Source organism: Rhineura floridana, chromosome 5 (genome assembly GCF_030035675.1).
Source record: "Rhineura floridana isolate rRhiFlo1 chromosome 5, rRhiFlo1.hap2, whole genome shotgun sequence".
In the NCBI taxonomy this organism is placed as follows: Eukaryota; Metazoa; Chordata; class Lepidosauria; order Squamata; family Rhineuridae; genus Rhineura; species Rhineura floridana.
This window is the reverse complement of record NC_084484.1, coordinates 13,714,758-13,735,908: the sequence shown is the minus strand read 5'-3', so window position 1 is coordinate 13,735,908 and position 21,151 is coordinate 13,714,758. Positions and strand designations below refer to the sequence as shown.

The 21,151-nt window shown below is 43.3% G+C and overlaps 1 protein-coding gene across 2 annotated transcripts in view; it reads left to right on the top strand.

Moving 5' to 3' along the window:
- The window catches only part of DIAPH3 (diaphanous related formin 3), a 208,530-nt gene that overhangs the window by 15,524 nt on the left and 171,855 nt on the right, over positions 1-21,151 (top strand). For both annotated transcript variants that reach the window (XM_061629956.1, XM_061629957.1), the window contains exons 4-9: positions 1,320-1,424; positions 5,240-5,370; positions 9,007-9,081; positions 9,176-9,245; positions 14,704-14,840; positions 15,301-15,406. In XM_061629956.1, coding sequence (XP_061485940.1) covers positions 1,320-1,424; positions 5,240-5,370; positions 9,007-9,081; positions 9,176-9,245; positions 14,704-14,840; positions 15,301-15,406 — 624 coding nt within the window. The remainder of the gene's footprint in view (positions 1-1,319; positions 1,425-5,239; positions 5,371-9,006; positions 9,082-9,175; positions 9,246-14,703; positions 14,841-15,300; positions 15,407-21,151) is intronic.

The window sequence follows — 21,151 nt, the reverse complement described above, 5'->3', positions numbered from 1 at the left end:
TAAGCAAGCTTATCCAGAGCAGCAACTACTATCTTCAGGGTTAATTGAAAGCTACCCCAAAAGGAACAAATCCTACCAGTCTCCGTATCTATTTCATAGTTGCCTTATGTCCATTACACCAGCCTTTGCCAGCCTCGTGTCCTTCAAATGTTTGCGGATGCACCCCACTGCAACTTCCATTAGGAGGGCATCTGGAGGGCCCCAGGATGCTGAAAGCTGGATTACAGCATATTTGCTGCAAGTAGTAGTGAGAGGCTGTATGCTAGATGTGTTGTATTAAATGTAAGTGAAGAAAAGACAAATTAGTGAGCAACGGCTGGTCAGATTCTACCCAGCACTCTAGTGTGGCTTTTCAGTTAGTGTTTTAACACTTTGTGTATCACAGTTTACCTCGTGCATGATGGTAGTTAAAGTTAGCAGATCTCTTCTGAAATGTCTCAAAATAATATCAGCAGTAAAGCCAGATTTCTAAGTGCATAACCCAAGAAGGAGATCTGGGTCCATCTAGTCAACAATGGCGAACCAGATGCTTCCAGAAAGCCTCCCGCTGTTTGCTGTTCTGTCCATGACAGCAAATGGTGTTTAGAAGCATACTTCTCTGGAAAACTACCCCTTTGTTGAGCTTAACATGGCTTAATTGTTGCTATGCCGTAAATGTCCTGGTTCTACCTATCTACCTCAAAATAAAATAAACCTTTGTTCTATCAGAGAAAAGTGTTAAATATATGTAACTGCAATTATATTATTTCACTGTACCATTGCTGCTTCCCCCCTCTCCTCTCACTCCGTCTTCCCCTTTGTTGACACTTTGTTTGCAAGCTGCTTGAGGGAGGAGTCTTCTTTTTGCTAATATATAAGGAGTGCTTTATAAATAGATTCCATCCTGTTTCTGATTTCTCTAAAGTGGTTTAGGACAGCAGTGGGCAGATATCAGGTGTGCATGTTCTACTTTCTATTTCATTAGAACCTTGACATCTATCAGCTAAAATCTGGTACAAAAGAGAGGCACTTCAAATTTTAAGGAATTCTGAGAAAAGAAATTTGTATTGGAACTGAACTGAGCTCACAGTTCTTCCGCACAAAAAGTCACTCCAGGTTACCCTAAGCTTTCTTCATTTCAGATGTTTTGAGTGTGGGTTGGAATCATTTTGTTGCTATTGTTAAACAATTGGGCGTCAGAAATTCTTGCTGATCTATAATCTACCTTTTGCCAGTCCCAATCTATCTTTTGCTAATCCCTGGTTTTGGGTAAGAGGTGATTTTGTATGCAGAAGTGAGAAACCATAGTATGTAATGTCTATGTTGCATTTTCTCTTTAGGAAGATATGAATTTAAATGAAGATCGGAAGACTCCATTGAGAGAGAAAGATTTCAGTACCAAAAAAGAGATGGTACTGCAGTATATTAGTACGGCTTCTAAAGCGGTAAGCACTCTTGGGCAGAGTGGGTGGGAGAAAAAAATATAACAATTTTTTTTCAGAGACGTGCAAACAAAAAAAGTACCAAAATTAAAGTTAGTTGGTGCTCTTCATTGACTTATTTATTGTTTATTTAATATATATGCATGCTGCTTTTCATCACCAGGTGACCTCAAAGCGGCTTCCATAGCAAGAACAAAACAATATAATAAAAACAATTCAGAACGTAATAAAAAACTACACCAGTATCAATAAATAACACCTCAAAATATCACAAAACAGGCTGAAATCTCAATTCAATCTAGTCTACAAAAGAGAAATACAGGGAGAAATATCTATACATATACAGTAACGTCCCATAGTTGTATAACAGTCCACATCAAAGAAGGCTGTAACAGATTCCTTGGTAGCAGTACCTTCCCCCAGTGTCCTGATAGGCTTGCTTCCTGCTCCATGTCCTCGGGCTTGCACAGCTGTTGGTCCCTGGGCTTCTGTTGCTGGTGGTGGTTCATGTTGGGCAGCGGCTGTGGCAGCTCGGGCTCAGGGCCTGGGCCTTGCCTGAAGGAGGAGGCTCTAGAAGGAGGATTGCTGCAGAGGGCTCTCTTAGAATTGAAGAACCTCAACAAGTTGGTGATGTATTACAAATGTTAGATGTGTTCCCTGAATTCAGTCAGAGAGGCGGTACACCTAGGAGAGTATCTCTCTTCCACAGACCTCACAGAGGCCTAATAAATGTGCCTATAGCCCCTCCCCCATCACAGGATAGTCCTAAGATTTGAAACACAAAATCACTGTCTGTTCAAGACTTCATTTTCCAAACTCTTTTCAAAATGAATGATACATGCCTTCAAGACATTCACATTTATCCATATTTAGGTCTTCTTCTCAGGTCCTCTTTCCTGCACAAGGCCCACCAGGACCCGGAGAGTACCTTAACCTGCCTTCAACAACATGGCTTCCTCATAAACTGGTAAAAGAGCAACCTTTGCTCATTGTTGCAAATCCAGTATGTAGGGACTATTGTACAGGCAGCAGCCGGAAACATTTTCCTTTCCAAAGAGAGTCTATGGATTACAAAAGAACACTGGACCCTTCATGTTCAGCACACCTCTGGCACTTAAATACGGTCTCGTGATAATGTGCATAGAGATACTAGCATGGCTGTTTCTGCACTTGTGACTTATGCAGTAATTACTTTTGCCCTGTTAACATGATGTTGCCTGCTAAGAGACTGTAAACCTACAGGACCCCCTCCAAACTTACAGTAATTACAGGCATGAGCTTTTTATCTGGGGAAACCACTGTCAAGGACAAGTGACGAACACCTGGTCCAGCCTAGAGTCCAACCACTGTGAAGCCATCGTATTTCAAGTTCATTTGTGTATCTAGCACCAGATACCTAACAAGCAGAAAAGAAGCCATTAAGGTAAAAAAGGTAAAGGTGTCCCCACACTTGTAGTGCGAGTCGTTTCCGACTCTTAGGGTGACATCTTGCGACGTTTACTAGACAGACCATATATATAGGGTGGGATTGCCAGTTTCTTCCCCAGCCTTTCTTTACTCCCCAGCATACGCTGGGTACTCATTTTACCGACCACAGATGGATGAAAGGAAGGCTGAGTGGACCTCAACCCCTTTTACTGAAGATTCGACTTCCTCCCGTTGGAATTGAACTCCGGCCATGAGCAGAGCTTCGGCTGTGTTACCGCCGCTTACCACTCTGCGCCACGGAGGGTCTGTAAAGAAGCCATAGATACCCTAAATTACCCATAGGCAAGTGGGCTTCTGTATTCTGTCCCCTCCACCCCTCTGATCTCCAATATACTGTGAATGAATGAACCATGACCATCATTGTAGCCCATTTCTGGTCATGGAGGCCATAGTCTTGGAAACCCTTCATGTTTTAGTAGCAGAGCTGTGGTTCTTACCAATGGTAAGAAACCTACTCTCTCTTCAGTGCATTTTTTGCCTAAACTCTGGATCACATGATTTTCTGCTCGGCAGAGAAAAGGTATGCATTCCTGAAACTTGGAAATTAAAGAAGTAGCCCAGACTGTCTTCTAGAAATTTTTTTGTTATGCACATCTACTGTATACACACGGAAGACAAAGTGAAAGGAGTTCACCAGATGTTGAAGACACAACATAGGCAATTGCAAGATATCTGAAGGCTGGTCTTAATCTAAGTCTCAACAACTTGCACAGACAAGTCTCTGATGTATCCTACCCAAGACAGATCGTAGGTCACTTGGATCACACTCTCATTTGACTGAGGTATCTCAGAGAGGAGTCAGCCAGCCCCCCTGAATAGTACGCAGGTTCCCTGCCTGAGACTTGAACAGAGATCTGAAAAAACCTGTGTTTCAACCACTAATGATAATGCCTCTTAAGGCTGCTGTCCCTCAAGTTGGCTTTCATCAGCCAGAAGGATATTGGAACCGAGTGATAATTCCATTAAAGACTATATGTGCACACTAAACAGAGATGTAGTAATCCTCCATAACTGATCCCTCTTTTAGATCTAAAGTAAATTCTCTCTTTAGGTCTCAAGAACTTATTCTGCCTTAAGTTCTTTCCTTGTTCTGAGTGGGCCTGGCACAAGCTGGACATGAGCAGAGCACTCAGGACTGATTTCTATCGCTCCAAGTATTTCAGACTGACTTTGTTTCTTTTCATCCCACTTTTTTCACTACCTTATGGAAAAAGCCCTGATGCTCCATTATAGCTAGAAGCTTAATGTATGTATTGCCCCAGTATATGAAACCCAACACTTGCCTTTGCTATGCCATATCATATCATGGTGTACACTTTCAGAGTGATGGTCATTCCTGCAGCCTTTCCCACTAACGCATCTGTGAAGATCCACAGGCGATCCTCTGTCAGAATGGCTCCAACATGACTGCCTGCTAAGAAGACCCCAATCTGCCTCTATAGCAAGACAGGGGCTAAATTCTGCCTAGAGAATAGGTGTGTTGCTGCTGCTGCAGGAATCAGGAGAAAGAAGCCTACATTTTAAAACACAGATTTATTTATTATGCTTCCTGCAGTGAAGGGGAATGAAGGGGAGAAAGAAGCTTCTTTCTCTCCTTTAATCCCCCACCCCACTATCATGTTTCCCAAGCACCTGCCAGCCAATTGGCTGTCAAGTACTTGGGAACCCCACTTGATAGATTTTGACAGGTGAGTGGGACAACCACCTGCTAATCATATGACATCACAATGACATAATGTGGTTGACTGGTGGATAACCCCCACCCACCAGTTAATTTTGGCCCATGAGGCCAATCCTGATAACGATCTGACCCGTGGAGTGAAAATTTGCCCACTGGTTATTTAGAGCCTGACTGTTGTTGAGTTTATGTGATTTGCATTCTGAACCCCACCCTGGGGATATATTGTGATGAAGGGCAGGCTATACATAATTTTTTAAAAACCAACATGCTTTTTGTGAGGAAGTAAAGAGGTAGGTGATCTTAAACATGCAATTCCCCAAAATCCATGTTAATGGAAGTACAATCTTGTGAGACATGCAGCATGAGAATGCTTGTGCATTGCTTAATTTTTATGATGAACTAGATTCAATTTTATTTATTTTCTTATATTTATATCCAGATTTTCTAAGTTGTATATTCTATGATGTTTAATGCCATCTAGAAAACTGTTTTTATGAAACATTGAGTTTTTTTATATAAAAAACCCCCTAACAGCTTAATGAGGCTCTTGTGGGTTTCAAGTGTTCTAAACCCACTAAAATGCAGTGAATTATGAATGTTTTTACTTAGATACTAATTTCAAAATATTCATAAATTACTTGCCTTGCAGGGATGCCTCAGGAGTAGCAAGCAGATTTCACCACAGGAGTTCATATGTGAACTGAAATCAGGAACAACAGATGAAAAACTTGTCAGTTGCTTAGAATCCCTCCGTGTATCATTGACAAGTAATCCTGTCAGGTAATTCAAGCAGTTCCAAAGTATTATTTTTAAAGGTATATCCATGTTTCACTGTGTTTGTGATAAAAATACAGAAAGCTTTCTAAAGCCTTGTGTTTTACAAGGTGTGTTTGTTACTTTGTTAAAGATGGAGTGCCTCATAAGAATTTTGTTATCTCTAAATGTATTAGTTGTGGTCACTTTCCTCCAAATGTCTGTCCTAGGTGTCTTGATGTTTTCCCCTTATACACAAGTGATGTACATATAAAATGACATCACATTTGTATGAACTTGCATATCTAATATTTTTGCTTAAGTTGTAGGGATAACAGTATTGGTCTTCAAAGTAGGACAAAATGACTACCGTTTGCGCTGTAATCCAGAAAGAAGATTGAGTTTTTGTTTTATAACAACTCAAAGCCCTCATGTGCATTACTATGCTGCTGGTGTGCTTCATCTGTGTTGCACATTCACTAGATGCTAAATTAATCTCCATATCATCATGATGTTGCCAAAAGGCCTCTTGAACTAAAATTAGAATTTGATTAAATCAAGATATGAGCTGTAGTGTTTTATGTCAATTGCTACATATAAATTGTTTGCATGAGTTTATAAACACCAAATGTTCCCACATTTCATAACTTAGTCTCTAGCATTATCTACACAGCTATGTAAGACCTTATACTCTGCTATGTACACATGATTATTAACTCCTGCATTTGTCCTGCATGACCTTATGTCGCTACTGAGAATAAGTACAATATTAGTACTTAGTGCATTCTTAACCTATACCTATACCACCATATCATAAAATATCAGGGCGGTGTACACCATTAAAACATGAAAAATACAGACGATAATTAAAGTGATTGGTTATTCAAAATGTTTTTAAAAATGAAACAGCTATAAAGGCCTGTCAGCATAAAAAGGTGTTCAAGAGACACCTCAGTGTTTTTATTTATAATATAAAGGATGAATAAAACAGACAAATATTTTGTAATGCCAATCTATGTGCAGGATGAGGTGGTCCCCAACATCAGCAGCAAAGAAGATGGGAAATATATGAAAAAATACTTCTCAAATTCCGCACAGGTTGCCTGTCAGTTTTGCCGCCTCTTCTTGTTCTTGTTCTTAAGCTTACAAAAAATAAACACAAGCGTAGAAATACATATAAATAAAAACAGTTCAATTTACAAAAATTAAATAACAAGGTTATAACATTATTAAAAAGCAACAATTACAACTTTCAGTGAAAATACAATAACAAATTACACTTTCCTAATAACTTCCTAACAATTAGACAATGTCTACTAATTCTTACATCAACATGTTGACATCAAAACATAATACCACTAAGGTGTCCTGCTGGTCCTGCATCTGCCAGTCCTAATACAAGGATCAGGAGCAGTCCAGCTTTTTGCCAACATAAACAACGTCCATGATAAGCAGTACTTCAACTTGGTCACAGGGATGAAGCAGTCGGCGTTCCGGCTGTTGTAGGTTGTTGCAAAGGTAGAAATGACAGGCTCGGAAAGAAAAGAGGGGAAAGAAGTAGAAGCCTGCTCGGCGTGGAGGCCTACTTGGCCTAGATGGAACTGCCTGCAGGGGAGGTCCCGGCGCTGGAGCGGAAAGTTGGTACAAGTCCACCATCATGGCTGGGTTAGACAACGAGAGGCCCTGCAGAGAGTGCGACGGGGGAAAAAAGACTCTGTGGCAAAGACAGGCAGGTGGCACTTGGTGGTTCTGGGGCTTTCAAAGGTGAAGGTGGCACAGCTGACCTCCACCAAAGTGGACAACAAAAAGCCCAGCAGGGAGGGTGGCAGCAAGGAAGATGTGGCAATGGAGACGAGCCAGCGGCATTCGATAGCTCCGGAGCTTTTCAAAAACAAAGGTGACACAAGTGCACTTCTGCTGGTAACTCTGCACAGGTTCAGCTGTAGCGCGCAATCAGTTGGAGCGCGGGGAGCGCAGCAGCTAGAGCTCCCCGCACTCCAGCTGATTGCCCCGCTGGCGCTGCCGTATTAGCAGAATGCCGAAAAGCGGGTTGCCGAAAAGTGGAGCCCTACTGTACTCCTAAAGATCAGTGTTTGGTTGAAAAATGTTTGGTCAAAATATTAATATATTGGTGTTAATAATATGTGTTTGTCTGTTTTCCATGACCAAGGTATTTGCTTTAAATTTTTTTGCGGTTATAAAATTTAATATATATAGTTGTATATTTGAGAAGCTTTTTATGTATTTCATTTCCACATTTGGTTGCTGCTGTTTTGGTTTTTGCAATTGGATTACATACGTCCTATCTTTGTTTGTGTCTTTTGGTACCAAACATTAGTTCATGAACAACAGGCTTCTATTCAGCCAAAGTGCTACCAAAGTACTGTGATTAAATAAATGTATTCACTTCCACAGTTTTTGCCACTGGAAACTAACTTGTCGAAGGCCAGCCAATAATTTTGGGTCAAATTAGATGCGGTTGCTAACTCCTGGAATTGCCTTGCACAAAAAGCAGCTAAGGAAGCCTCTGTCCAGATTGTGATTGTGACATGAGAGAGGGATTTAAATTTTCCCCCTAATTTCTTGCTGCACATAGCCCACTTCAAGCTGTGTTTTGTCCTGATTGGGAAAAAATGTATGCCCATATGGAGTAAAGAGTGTCAGGAGGTGACTATATATGGAGAAGATGGTGGGGGTTAACCTCCACTGCCCTGCCCTGCCGTCTTGGTCTGGAGCACAGGCCCTGCAGCACCTATAAAGAAAGGGGGGGGATTACATAGTTGAGTCGGGAGAGGTAAACTTGTTTTTTTCCCCATAATCAAGGAAGAAAACTTTCACCATAACCATGGAAGAAAATTCACATGTAACTTTGCTCGCCCTTCCCCAATTTCAGAAGTTAATTTCTGAAACTAGTGTGCATGCATAAAACTTTGTTCAGCAGTCATTTTTAGTAGTGGTGGTACCAGTAGCTTTGATATCCTAATAAGAATAGAAATGTGCAGTGTAGTGTTGTTTTTATAGATTTTAATTGAAGAATAAAAGGCAAGGACATGGAAGAAGCTTCAGATCCCTTACTGCTGCACAAAAGAAGGAGCAAGCTGGTGCCAGAATGTGGTTATGCTGCTTCGTACCTAGAGAGGAGCACCCATTTCCCTTGATTCCTTACATTAAAGACTGTGAGGGGCAGGATCAAAAAGACTCATTACAGATTTTGACTGGCAGGGATACAGGACCGCTGTTCAGTCTGCTGAGACACCAGGATTCTCCTGCCATCAGATGTCACATGGCATGAGCTGTTAACATTAGACTTTAATAGAAGAAAGTAGAGAACGCCATTCCTTTGGCACAGTTGAGAAGCCAGTAATTATTTGGGCTACCTCTCCTTGATTTTTCCACCCCAGGTGGTCATTAGAAGAACTTAGAATGAAGCACTCATAACTGAGTTTTGCTTATTTCTTCCTCTTTTCCTATCAATTTTCTTTTTGTTTTATATCTTTTCAAATTGTAAGCATGAAGTCAGAGACTGGTGTTTTTCTTTTTTAGTGATCTGTAAGCCCCTTCAGGACCTCTCTTTGGCTAGGATAACGTTTATTTATTTATTTATTTATTTTTATTCATTTAAATAAATGTTATTTGTTTTAACAGTATTTTTTTTTTTTGCAGCTGGGTTGAGAACTTTGGAGATGAAGGACTTGGATTATTATTGGATATATTGGAAAGACTGGTTGAAGCAAAGCAGTAAGGATTTTCTCTACAAATATACAGTCCTCAGTAAGAGTAGAGTAATTTGCATTATGATATAAATGTCTTGTCCTTAATTTCTTTCGTTCAGGCAGGACAAAATTCTGAAGAAGATACAACACAAGATCATACAGTGTTTGAAGGCTTTTATGAATAACAAGGTTAGTAACATCATTTATTTAATTATTTAAGGCTGCTGTCCCATCCTCAGTTACTTGTGAATTAGCCCCATTAAACTCAACAGGGGAGGGGGTTGTTATTTCTTTCGTTTCAAGAAGAAATGAAGAGTAAACATGCATAACTGGCATTGTAAGGCATTGTTAACAATTGTCACCCACTTTCTCGCAATGTTGATTCTAATAGCATGTATGTAACTGAATACAGGCATACCCCACTTAACGTTGCTTCACTTAACGTTGCCTTGCTATAACGTACATGCTCCATATGCCTGTATTTCTCCAGAAACACAGCTAGCAAACCACTTACAGGGTTAGGGTTAGGGAGAGGCGCGGCAGCGCAGCAGCAGAGGCTTTAGCACGTGGGGATGGAAATAGATGCGATCGCGCCACCGCAAATCAGCTGGGAGGCACGATCACGATCAGCTGGGAGGCGCAGCAGTGCAGCAGCAGAGGCTTTAGAGTGTGGGGGTGGAAATAGACGCGATTGCGCCACCGCAAATCAGCTGGGAGGCATGATCGCGATCAGCTGGGAGGCACGGTAGTCAGCAGCAGAGGCTTTAGAGTGTGGGGGTGGAAATAGACGCGATTGCGCCACCGCAAATCAGCTGGGAGGCACGATCGCGATCAGCTGGGAGGCGCGGTAGTGCAGCAGCAGAGGCTTTAGAGTGTGGGGGTGGAAATAGACGCGATTGCGCCACCGCAAATCAGCTGGGAGGCACGATCGCGATCAGCTGGGAGGCGTGGTAGTGCAGCAGCAGAGGCTTTAGAGTGTGGGGGTGGAAATAGACGCGATTGCGCCACTGCAAATCAGCTGGGAGGCACGATCGCGATCAGCTGGGAGGCACGGTAGTCAGCAGCAGAGGCTTTAGAGTGTGGGGGTGGAAATAGACGTGATGGCGCCACCGCAAATCAGCTGGGAGGCGCGATCGCGATCAGCTGAGAGGCGCAGCAGTGCAGCAGCAGAGGCTTTAGCGCGGGGCTTTGAAGCTCTGCATGAAGGAGAGGTAAAAAAAGTTTTAAAAGGTAGTGCTTCACTTTAAGGACATTTTCGGTTTACGTACTCACTCTGGTCCCATTGAGTATGTTAATGCGTGGTATTACTGTACAGGATTGCGGCTTGAATTTGTGTGTAATCTGGTCTTGTTAGGTTCAGTATCTGGTATACCATGGATTAACTGTTGTGTCATGTTTAACAGAAAGCTATACCTATGTAAATGGCCTAAAAATACTGCTTGTATTATCCTTTCTATAGTATTTTTTATTTACAGTTGCTGTGCTACCTTTATCTTACTCATTTTCAGAACAAGCTCATTTTAAAGAACTGAGGTTGATACTGCCATGGTTCACATATAATTAAATCATAGTTAAAGATAAACTATGGTTTAATGCAAGTGCAGCTAATACCATGTTTGGTTTGCTCTTCCCCCACTATGACGGTTGCTGTGCCACCAGGAAACAAGCTAGAGTCTGGCTTGTTGTGACGTCTGAACACACCAACCACACATGCTAAGGGAAGAACAAATCTTGGCTTGCAATTGTGTTTTATTGAGAAAGAAACCATGAGTCTGGGTTTGGACATCTTTTTCCCCAGTGGCACAACAGTGGTAGGAGTCAGGGAGGAGAAAGGTGAACACTGCATTAGCTGTGTGCACCAGCACACTGCTCGTTTGCATGAAACTATAGTTTATCTTTAATATTACGTGTGGATCAGGCCACTGATGTGGCAAAAGATCACATAGTTGGTCCATGGCAAGTAACCCATTTATCTAAAATTCAAGTGTAACTTCCCATTTGCAGGCCAATATTGTTTTCCCTATAGGAAGTTATGCATGCTCCAAAGACAACAGCAGGTATCACAGTTTTTTTTTTATAGTCACTTCACAAAATTTAAATGTCACAGTTAGGAATAAATCAAATAACATGTATACAGACTACATAGATGAAAACAACTCCATGCGATTACAGAAATAACAGCTGATGAATATGAAAATGAGGCATTTAAAAGCAAAGATTGAACATGAGAGTGAGGTTGTACGAAAATAGTGAGTGTTGCAAATTTGCATATGGCATGAGGCCTGTCATTTTAAGCTGACGTTTAGTATTTGGATAGGATTGGTTCATTTACTTGAATGTAAGTTTGAAAAAAAGTATAAATACCTGCAAATTGTAGTCCTTGAAACCTCCATAGTTATTGGCTTTGAGTTTTAGCATCAAATGGGGTGGGGGGCTTCTGGTCCCGGTCCCGGTAAGACTCTTTCTTTCTCAGCTCTAATCTCAGCTCCCCTAATTTATAACCTGCATCCCTTCAATTCTTACCTGCCTTCTGGCAATAGAGACGGCAGGATGTCTAAAGACTTGGCAACCAGCCCAACATTATAAATATTACTTCAAAGCCCAAGGGCAGCAGTAACTAAGATAACAAGCTGCCTCCCTCCGCAGAGCGTATGTTAAAGGAGCAGGAGAAATAGGACATTAAAGTGAAATACTTATCTCCCTGCTACAAGACCCTTGAACAACCGAAACAAACCGGGGGATAATCTTCTGAGTCCTTTGCAACATAACGCATAAGAGTATTTATATATCTACTGCCAAACTTAGATACCAAAAGAATTGAATAGAGACACTGGCGTCCATTTTAAGGCTCACCCTGGCGATTACATAATGGTCCTTACGAAGAAAAAATGTCAGGAGCTAGGCATCTCCTTGGGGGAAGGGAAAACCCCCACTGAACTATTTCAACCACCTCAATCAAAGATAACTCAATTCTTCCCACCAAATTCTACTATTCACTATCCCCAGTCTTTATCAACAAATAATGCAAACGATGTTCTCCAGCCACCATTCCAACATGATTGGTCATTAGACCATCAACTAACAATCAAGCCACCTAAGCAGGATAATCATAGTAAAAGTCTGGCTGAAGAATTACAGGACGCAGGCTTTAATTGCAATCTAACTCTGAGGGATGAGGAGATTCCCTCTGAAATATTAACAATAGACGATATAAATGAATCCCAAGAACCTAGGTGTGTCCACCCAGAGAATCAGTCCATAAATAAATCCTCAACACAGCAGAGTATGACAGGACTGAACCTGCCGACATTAGGCTGGGGAATAGCTGTTACTGAAGAATTGAGCTTGATAAAAGCCTATCTAGCCGAAACGAATAGTCTTCTCACTACTCTGATCAAGTCCTTGGGGCCGCTTCTAACGAAGGAACTAAACCCCCCTGATACCACCTCTGCTACCCAAGCTACTCAAGAATGCCTGACACGGAAGCCAGAATCGAAAGCAAAAAACGCTAAGTCCTTGCAATGGGCTTACCAGAGAGTCAACAAAACGAAGAAACCAAAGAATATAAAGAACTCTAAGCCGGTTTTAACAAAGAAAATGAATTTTAAACCTTTAATTAAGCTACTGAACGCTCCAACTAAAACTCAGCTAACTCCCATCCATGCCTGCAAAACAAAAATACCCTCAATAACCAGCTCTCACCATTCAAACAAGCTAAGTCCCTTATTGGAGAAAACTAAACCCCTATCAGAGCTCAGCACAGAAATGTCAGAGAATGGATCCAGGATTTCAGATACCAACAAACGTACCGATACCCACCTATTTCCGGACAGATACTGCAACGTCTCAAATTGGAACTTACAATTGGCGAGAGACAAACTGGCAGTAACTTTCTTATCTACGCCATTGGAGCAGAGTTTGACTACATGGATAAAACAACATTTTGAATGTCTCAGACTTTATTCTCCGAACATTTCATTCAAGAACTGCGTTAAGCATGTGTCTCATTTTTATTCACACTTTCCCGAAAGACGCGTCATTTTCACCTTCCAATCGATATCCATTGCTGAAAGGATTTACAAAATGAGGGAAGCCCTCTATCCCCATGACATTCGAATTCACCGCTATTTTGTAAATAAGGCTCCACTCAACTCATTGATTAGCTGCTCCCTCCTGCAATCATGGGAAGAAAGAGCTCGGCCTCAGACACCCTCTACTCGTCAGAACAGCTTTGAGCTCCCCATTCGGACTAATCCCACGGCCCAATGCCAAATTCAGCCCCATTGGCAGGAGGGCCTAGATCATGAAGAGCCTCTCTTTATGGAATTGTATGACCGTCTATCTAAACCAGATCAGGAAGGAATAATTAAGACACCGGTTCATTTTAACCAAAGCTTAACTAAACGATGCTCCGAACCAAACAGCGCTGCCGCCCCCCAAGCCTCCCCCTTAGCTGCAGATAACTTTAAAAAAATTCCCTCTAGAACTATGACTAACCAATCTCTTTCACATAGCCCGCTACCCAACAATAGTAATAGCCCCCTAACTCCAGATAAAGGAAGGGAGGTACTTAGACCTCAACATTATGATCCGATTCCGGGCGTAGCCAGGCCATCAACTAGCTCTGCTTGGCTTGAGATGCGTTACCTGCAACCCGAAGAATTGGGCTCCCCGACCACTAATCGGAAGGTAAAACCAAACCCCTCCCTTAGAACTACACAAGCTCCTGGATTAAATTCTAATGGCATCCCACTGTCCCCAGAAATACAGATTATTGTTCCATATCCATGACATCAGCCAAAGTAACAACTAAAAGATACAGCCCAATGCCCAATTCCAGCCCTTGGGCAGGCTTTATTCTATCTCATGTCATGTTGATGGACCCTCCTTTTTCATACTACTATGAATTGTTCTCCAATATTTTATTTTGATGTTTTATTAATTAGTTACCCAACATCTTCATACCTGTCCGATACAATATACCATATACACCCATAGATTTTATATTCTTATGTATTATAACCCTCTTTATGTATATGCATTTTTATGAACTGGTATTTCCACGATTGTTATGGGTCTATGACCGCAATAAATATTTGATCGATTGCATCAAATGGTTGAAATGAGCTAGTCCTAACCATTCAAGCTACTGAGAAGTTAAGCAATATCTTACCTCAGAAGTTCTCTTAAAAACAACAACTGACCACACAAGGCTTAGGGACAGATGTGGTGAGATCTGTTTGTGCAGAAAAGAAAACTATGGAAGAATTAGTCAGCCATTAGAATGTGTGAGTTAGTGTGAGACAGTATGTGTGTGTAGTACAAGATTATTGTGTGTGAGTAGTGTGAGGGATGTGTGTAGTATGGGAATATTTAATGTAGTATTAATATTCCTAGAAATATGTGAAGCAAATCTCCGCTTGTGTATTCATTCCTATTTATTCTTATTTATGCCACTTTTCTATATGTGTGCTTCACCAGACTACTTCATGATAGCTTTTCAGTCATTCCAAGAGTGTACAATCTTGTCTCCCTGGACTTTTTGCATTTTGAAAGTGGCCAGGAAACTTGCTAAATTAATAGAAATGGCTCTTTATGGATTACTCTTGCATTCTTTCCATTAACTGTAATTTTTTGTTTTGTTTAGTATGGTTTAGAAAGAATAATGGATGAACAGAGAAGCTTTTCATTATTGTCCAAAGCAATTGATCCCAAAAGAATCAACATGATGACTGATATAGTTAAACTTCTTTCTGCTATATGTATTGTTGGAGAGGAAAACATGTAAGTGCAACATTGAATATTTAAGTTGTCCAGTAACTTAGAAAAAAGTAGGTGAACATTTTTAATTGGAAACCAATGTACTAAAACCCAAAGTTTAGTCTCAAAAATACCAATGAAAATAAGCATTTTTAATACATGGGAAGCTTAGTCAACTGGCGCATATGTGTTTTGGACTCTTTTGCAAACAATGTTTCACCAAGATTTAAAGAATGGAGGTCTGTTTTACAAATATCTGTGAAATTGCAAGCGCTAAATGTGTTTTACAAAAGAGTTTCCACGCCAGTTTCCGTGCCAGTTGCAGACAAGATTTGTATAGAATTCTATGTGTACTGATCTGATCAAACTTGCTATAAGGACATTAGGGAGAAGAAAATTCTGTAAGATTGCTTTATGCTGTAAGAATCAGTCTCTTTCTATTGGTAAATAAAATGTTTTTTATTTGTTTTTTAAAATGTTATAGACTTGAAAAAATTTTGGAAGCTTTGTCTACACCAGCAGAAGAGAAGAATATTGACAGATTTTGTCCCATCGTGGAAGGTCTTCAGGGGAATTCAATCCACCTTCAAGTAAACGATACTTCTCTGTATTACTTGTTTAGCAGATAAATGCAGCCTAAACACTGTTTTTCCTCAGGTAGCATGCCATCACGTGGGTTATAGCACCTCCTAGTGTCTGAAGGCAAGAATGCAGAGGAGTCGACCTGAGCTGCTCTTTCCGGTCCCGCTCCAATTCATTCTTGCCTTTGTCCAAGGATGTACTCTTTATCCTTATCTACTCTTTTCTGTAGCGAGTTTTGGTACATTTACTGTAGTGAGTTTTGGTCTGTGTGATTAGGATTGTCTGTGTGGAGTGCATGGTATGGGAAGTTGTGAGAGAGTGTTCGTTTTTGTTTGTTTTGTTGGGGTGATTTATTCTTCCTATTGAACCCTGCTGAAGCCCCAGCAGTTTCTCAGCCTTAGCTATGAACCTCTAGATCTCTCCACCTCCTTTGCGGGGCTCGTGGATGTGGCCCGCAGATCTCCCTGTTTGTGTCGTGAACCAAGCAGGGAAGGGGTGGATAGATGAAGGCGAAACAGAGGATGGGGACTTGGACTGGGAACCTGGGGAGGGGGCAGACAGCAGGATGGACTCACAGGGTGCCCCTGCCCCCATCTGGGAGAGCTCAGCCCCCTCAGCTCCTGACACCCCTGTGGAAGCGCCACCTGGCTCATCTGACACTCTCCAACTGGACATGCTGCTGCCTCCGCCAGAGGTTCAACCTTGCATGTCAGACGTTTCTCAGCTGAGCTTTGCCCAGCTGAGCGCTGCCTGAACTGACAGCTAGCAGCTCCCCTCTGGCAGAGTGGAAAGCTGAGATCAAACCACCTTTCCCCTGTGCTCGGGAGTGTTTGAGGTGGGAAGTTCAACAGACTGAGCTGAGGAGGAGCCTTCATTTGCATGCAAGATTCAAGCCTACTTAAGGGGACTCGGGGGGACGGGGACCCAGTTGCTGAGTCAACGTCTTAGAGTCATGAGGTAATGCCTAGTCAGAGTTAGAGCAGTGCCAAGTTTCTAGAAAGAGTAGTTAGCTTAATGCGGCAAACTGCTTTGGATGTACCTTTTACTCTAATAACGAGAAAAAGCCACAGCCAAATCTGAGCCTGATTTCCTCGACTTTGGGCAGAACAGTTTGTCCCAGACCTGGCTTGATTACCTAGCAGGGCTCGCGGCTGCAGCCCTGTAAGTCTCCTGGCCTGACTCTAGACCCAGCTTTCTTACCTCGCGAGGCTTGCAGTTGCAGCCCCTGAGGTTCTTCGGCCCTTCCCCTTTCTTCAAATGAGGCTCGTGGCTGCGGCCCCGGATCTCTCCCTGACCGGATCTTGTGACTGTGGCTCTGGATGGCCACTGGGGCAGTGGCACTTGCTAGCACCTTTCTTTTAAGTGGAGCTTGCAGTTGCAGCTCTGGCCAATTGCTGGGGGCAGCAGTGCTCACTCGCGCCTCTTCCAATTTTGCCAAAGTTGCAGCGGGCGTCGCTGTTTTGCCTCCACCTCTGCATTTTTGGCTGGAGCAGAGGGGATCCTCTTGGAGCTTGTTGCTGTGGATCTGGGTGGTTGGGTTTTCCCCACTGTTTTCTCCTGGCCGCCATTTTGCTGGTCCTTGTTCCCTTTCTTCCCGTTCACCATTTTGTTTTCACTTTCCTGCCCTTTTTGTTATTTGTAAAGTTTTGCTAGCTCCTTTTCTTTTTTTTCTCAACTCTGTTGTCTGTCTTGCCCTCCCCCTACTTCGAACTGAAGCTAAGGAGGGTATAGGATTTAAAAAGAGAGAGAGAAACATAACAACTGTATTTGACCCGCAGTTGGGGCTATACCACACCCCTCTACCGTGTGCGTGTGTCTACATGCAGAATTCACCGCACCCTTCATCTAGTGCGTGTGTTGGACTTTAGGTATGTGTGTGTATACCATGACAGCCCAGCACCAATTGCAAATTCTTTCAGTCAGCCTTCTGATGTGGAGCAGCTTTGTGTTTCCACCACAACATCTATCCATTATGAGGTGCAAGGCACCAAAGCGCAAGGCCTCCAAGCACCATTTCTCCAAGACCCATTCTAAGGCTGTTGCCAAAACCAAGCACTCCTTTGCGCAGCTGGCTGTCAGATGGGCCCAGTATGTGTCTGTTTGAAGCTTGCTGGAAGCGTCCTTTACTACGGCCACTATTGCTGTGGAGAAGACTCGCTTGGAGGCCTCTGTTGTAGGCCAAGAGAAACTGGCAGCCTTATTTCACTCTCCTGCTGCATCATCAGACAAATACTTTGATGGATTTCCAGTGCAGCCTTCCATTGCTCACCAGCCTCCTGCACCTGCACTGCCAGTTCAACAGTCACTGGTCTTGCCCTCTTCTTCCAGTGAGTCCATACCTGAGGCTAAGGCTCAAACCCCTTGCACTGCAGTGTTGGGGCCCTCTTCATCTCCCACTTGCCAGTTTGACGCTGCTGTCAGGTCACTACCTCAACAGGTACATCTAGTGACTACAGATCCCCAACTTGGCCCTCTGCCAACCGTACAAATACCTTTGCTTGGGTTGCAGTTGACTTCTGAATTTATTTCTCAACTGAAAGATACGTTGCTGGACTCCCTGTCACAAGTTCACAAGTTCAACTGCTGGTGCAGCCACAGGGCCAGTCCTTTCCAGGTTCTTGAGGCTTGCCTTGTGCACAACTTCACACCAGGACCACTACCCCTCACAGCCATTCAGATGAAGGTTGAGTGGTGTCTCCAAACTCTTTTGATGTCACCTGAGGCAGAGCTGCAGGCAATGTGGCAGAGCCAGTGGAGGATGAAGGGGATGACTGGAGTGGTGAATCAGAGGTGGAAGAGGATTCCTCTCACCATCTCTTTGACTCAGCTGATTTTTTACCACTTTTTTTGCAGGATGCTGAAAATTTTAGGCCTTCAATCTGCTCTGTCTATACCTCCACCAGTTAAGGGAGCCAAGGTTCTGAGAACTCCAAAATCTGTGGTACATTCTTTTCCTGTTCTGAACCCTCTCGATAAGTAAGGAGGAACGGACTTGCCCTCTGTATGCCAGACGGGTTTTAGCCTTAGCTAATAAACATTATTCCTTGGCTACAGACTTTATGAATTGTCTAAAGATTCCAGCAGTGGACAAGTCAAATTCAAGTTTGGTTATCAAATTTCTTCCTCCAAAAGAAGGGGACTCCCAATTCGGGGATCCATCTGATCAGAGACTGGATTTTGCACTTTGTAAGAACCATGATGGAACAGCGTATTCTCTCCATGGTTCTTGTGCAGTGTCTATTTTCACTAAAGCTTCCATGATGTGGTTGGATGAGCTCCTGGACGACCCCAGTCCCGATCCTGCAAAGGTCAGAAGGGCTGTGGTGAAGCTCCACAAGTTGGCAGCCTTTGTGGCCGATGTCACCTAGGATGCAACACAGTTTGCAGCATGTGCTTTGTCTGCAGGTGTGGTAGCATGGAGGACTCACTGGTTCCGACATTGGGATGCCGATACTTCAGTCTGAGTCAGCCTCTCTACAGCGCCTTACACTGGCACAATGCTATTTGGAGAAGAGGCTCTCAAATCTGTATTGGTGGATCTTAAGGATAAGCAGAAGCAGAGGCTGAAGATTTGCCCCATACCGTTCCTGTCACCCATTTTGAGGAACACGACCTGGGGGCAGGGGCTGCGATCTTTCAATCCTCCGAAGAGTATTGGTCCATGCAGCATTTCCATTTTCAACACCAGGGCAGGCCAGGTCCCTCTTCCTCCTCTTCTGGAAGAAGGGTGGGTTGGCAGTAAAGGAAATACTGATGCCATTCCTGTCAGACAGATTACTCCACAGAAAATTGGAAAAACATTACTATGGACTTCTGGGTACGAGACCTCATATCATATGGCTACGAAATAGAGTTTTGGTTACTTCCACCAAAAAGGTTCCTCTCCTGTCCCCCTGTCCCACTCTCTGGAGAGACGGAAGGTAATGGAGGAAGCCATACGGCACCTTCAGGACATAGCAGCCATAGAATCGGTGCTGCTGGCAGAACGCTATGCGGGGGTCTACTCCATTCTGTTTGCAGTCCCCAAGAGATCTCTCTCATGGAGGGCTGTTATAGAGCTCAAGTTTCTGAATAAGCTTGTGAGATATTGTCACTTCATAATGGAGCCCCTCGCCTCAATCATAGAGGCTGTACAGGAGGGGACTTCCTGGTGTCCATCGATCTGAAGGAGGCATATCTCCATGTTCCAATCTGCCCTGCCCACAGATGGTTCTTGAGGTTTGCCTTTGGCCAGCACCATTTCCGATACTGGGCCCTGCCATTCGGTCTCTCATCGGCTCTGAGAGTGTTCACAAAGGTGATGGTCACACTGGTTGCCTACCTCTACCTCCAGGGTGTTCACATTTATCTGTATCTGGATGACCTTGGGTTTTTAGTCAACCTTGAAAAAAGTCATCTGTCCTCTACTCAAAGACTTCAGCATCTGGGAGCCATTCTGGACACAGCTCAAACCATGGTCTTCCTATCACCAGAGCGGATCTCAGTAATCATGGCACAGCTCCTGATGTGCTGCTCGGCGGCCGATGTTATGTTACTGGCGAAAGCCCTGGTTATGTTAATATCAACCATTCATATTGTCCCTTGGGCTTGACATCATACTCATCCATTCTAATGGGCCTTATTGCCATTTCAATTGGATATTGCCAATTCCATGCTCCAGGAGCTTCGTCTTTCCCCCTCACTGAGGTCTTTTTTTTGGTGGTGGTCTTCATGTTGAAATCTCCAGAATGGGATTTCATTCCGAGGTCCGGACAGGATTCCAGAATTACAACAGATGCCAGTTTGATTGGATGGGGGCCCCACTGCAACTCCTGTTTCACGCAAGGCACCTGGTCTGCGTCAGAGAGGAGTCACAGCATAAACTGGCTGGAGTTGACGACAGTCCACCTAGCCCTTTGTCACTTCCAGCCAATGCTTCATCTGTCCCATGTCCCTGTGAAATTGCACCTGAACCAGCAAGGGGCACCAGGGCTAAAACCCTTCAGATGAAGGCCGCACTTATATTCAATTGGCCAGAGACACACCTGCTGTCGTTCAGGGCAGAACACCTCAGAGGGGTGCTGAATGTCACTGCAGGCTTGCCCAGCAGAGAGCAAGTGATTCCAGGGAAGTGGAGGCTACATTTAGCAGTGTTTCTCCTTCTCCAGTGCTGTTTTGACACTCTGACTGTGGATCTGTTTGCCTCAAACCACTAAGCTCAGCTTTCCCAGTTCTTCTCAAAGTATCTAGAGATAAAGGCCGCGTTTGTAGACGCTCTCCTGACTCATTGGCTAGATGGCCTCCTATATGTGTTTCCCCCTGTTCCTCTGCTAGACAGAACACTGAGGAAGCTGGTGAGAATAGGCTCAATTGGTTCTATTAGCCCTGTACTGGCAATGCCGCCCGTGGTTCTCAGATCTTTTCTCCTTATCAGTTGCAGATCATTGGAGGCTGCCAATGAGGCCAGATCTTCTCTTGCAGGGACCAATGTGGCATCCGGATCCCGAATGGCTGAGTGTGATGGCTTGGCGTTTCAGCAGACAAAGCTGATCTGCACAAGTCTATTGGAGGAGGTTATTGATACCACTCTGGTCTCTATATGGCCATTGACTAATTGAATTTACCAGAATATGGGGTCTGCATTTTCCAGTTGATGTGCCTGTCATGGTCTCCAACCCGCCAAAGCACTGTCCAACAGATCTGACATTTCCTTCACAAAGGTTTGAAGATGGGATTGAAGTGCAACACTTTGAGTCGCCAAACCTCTACTATTT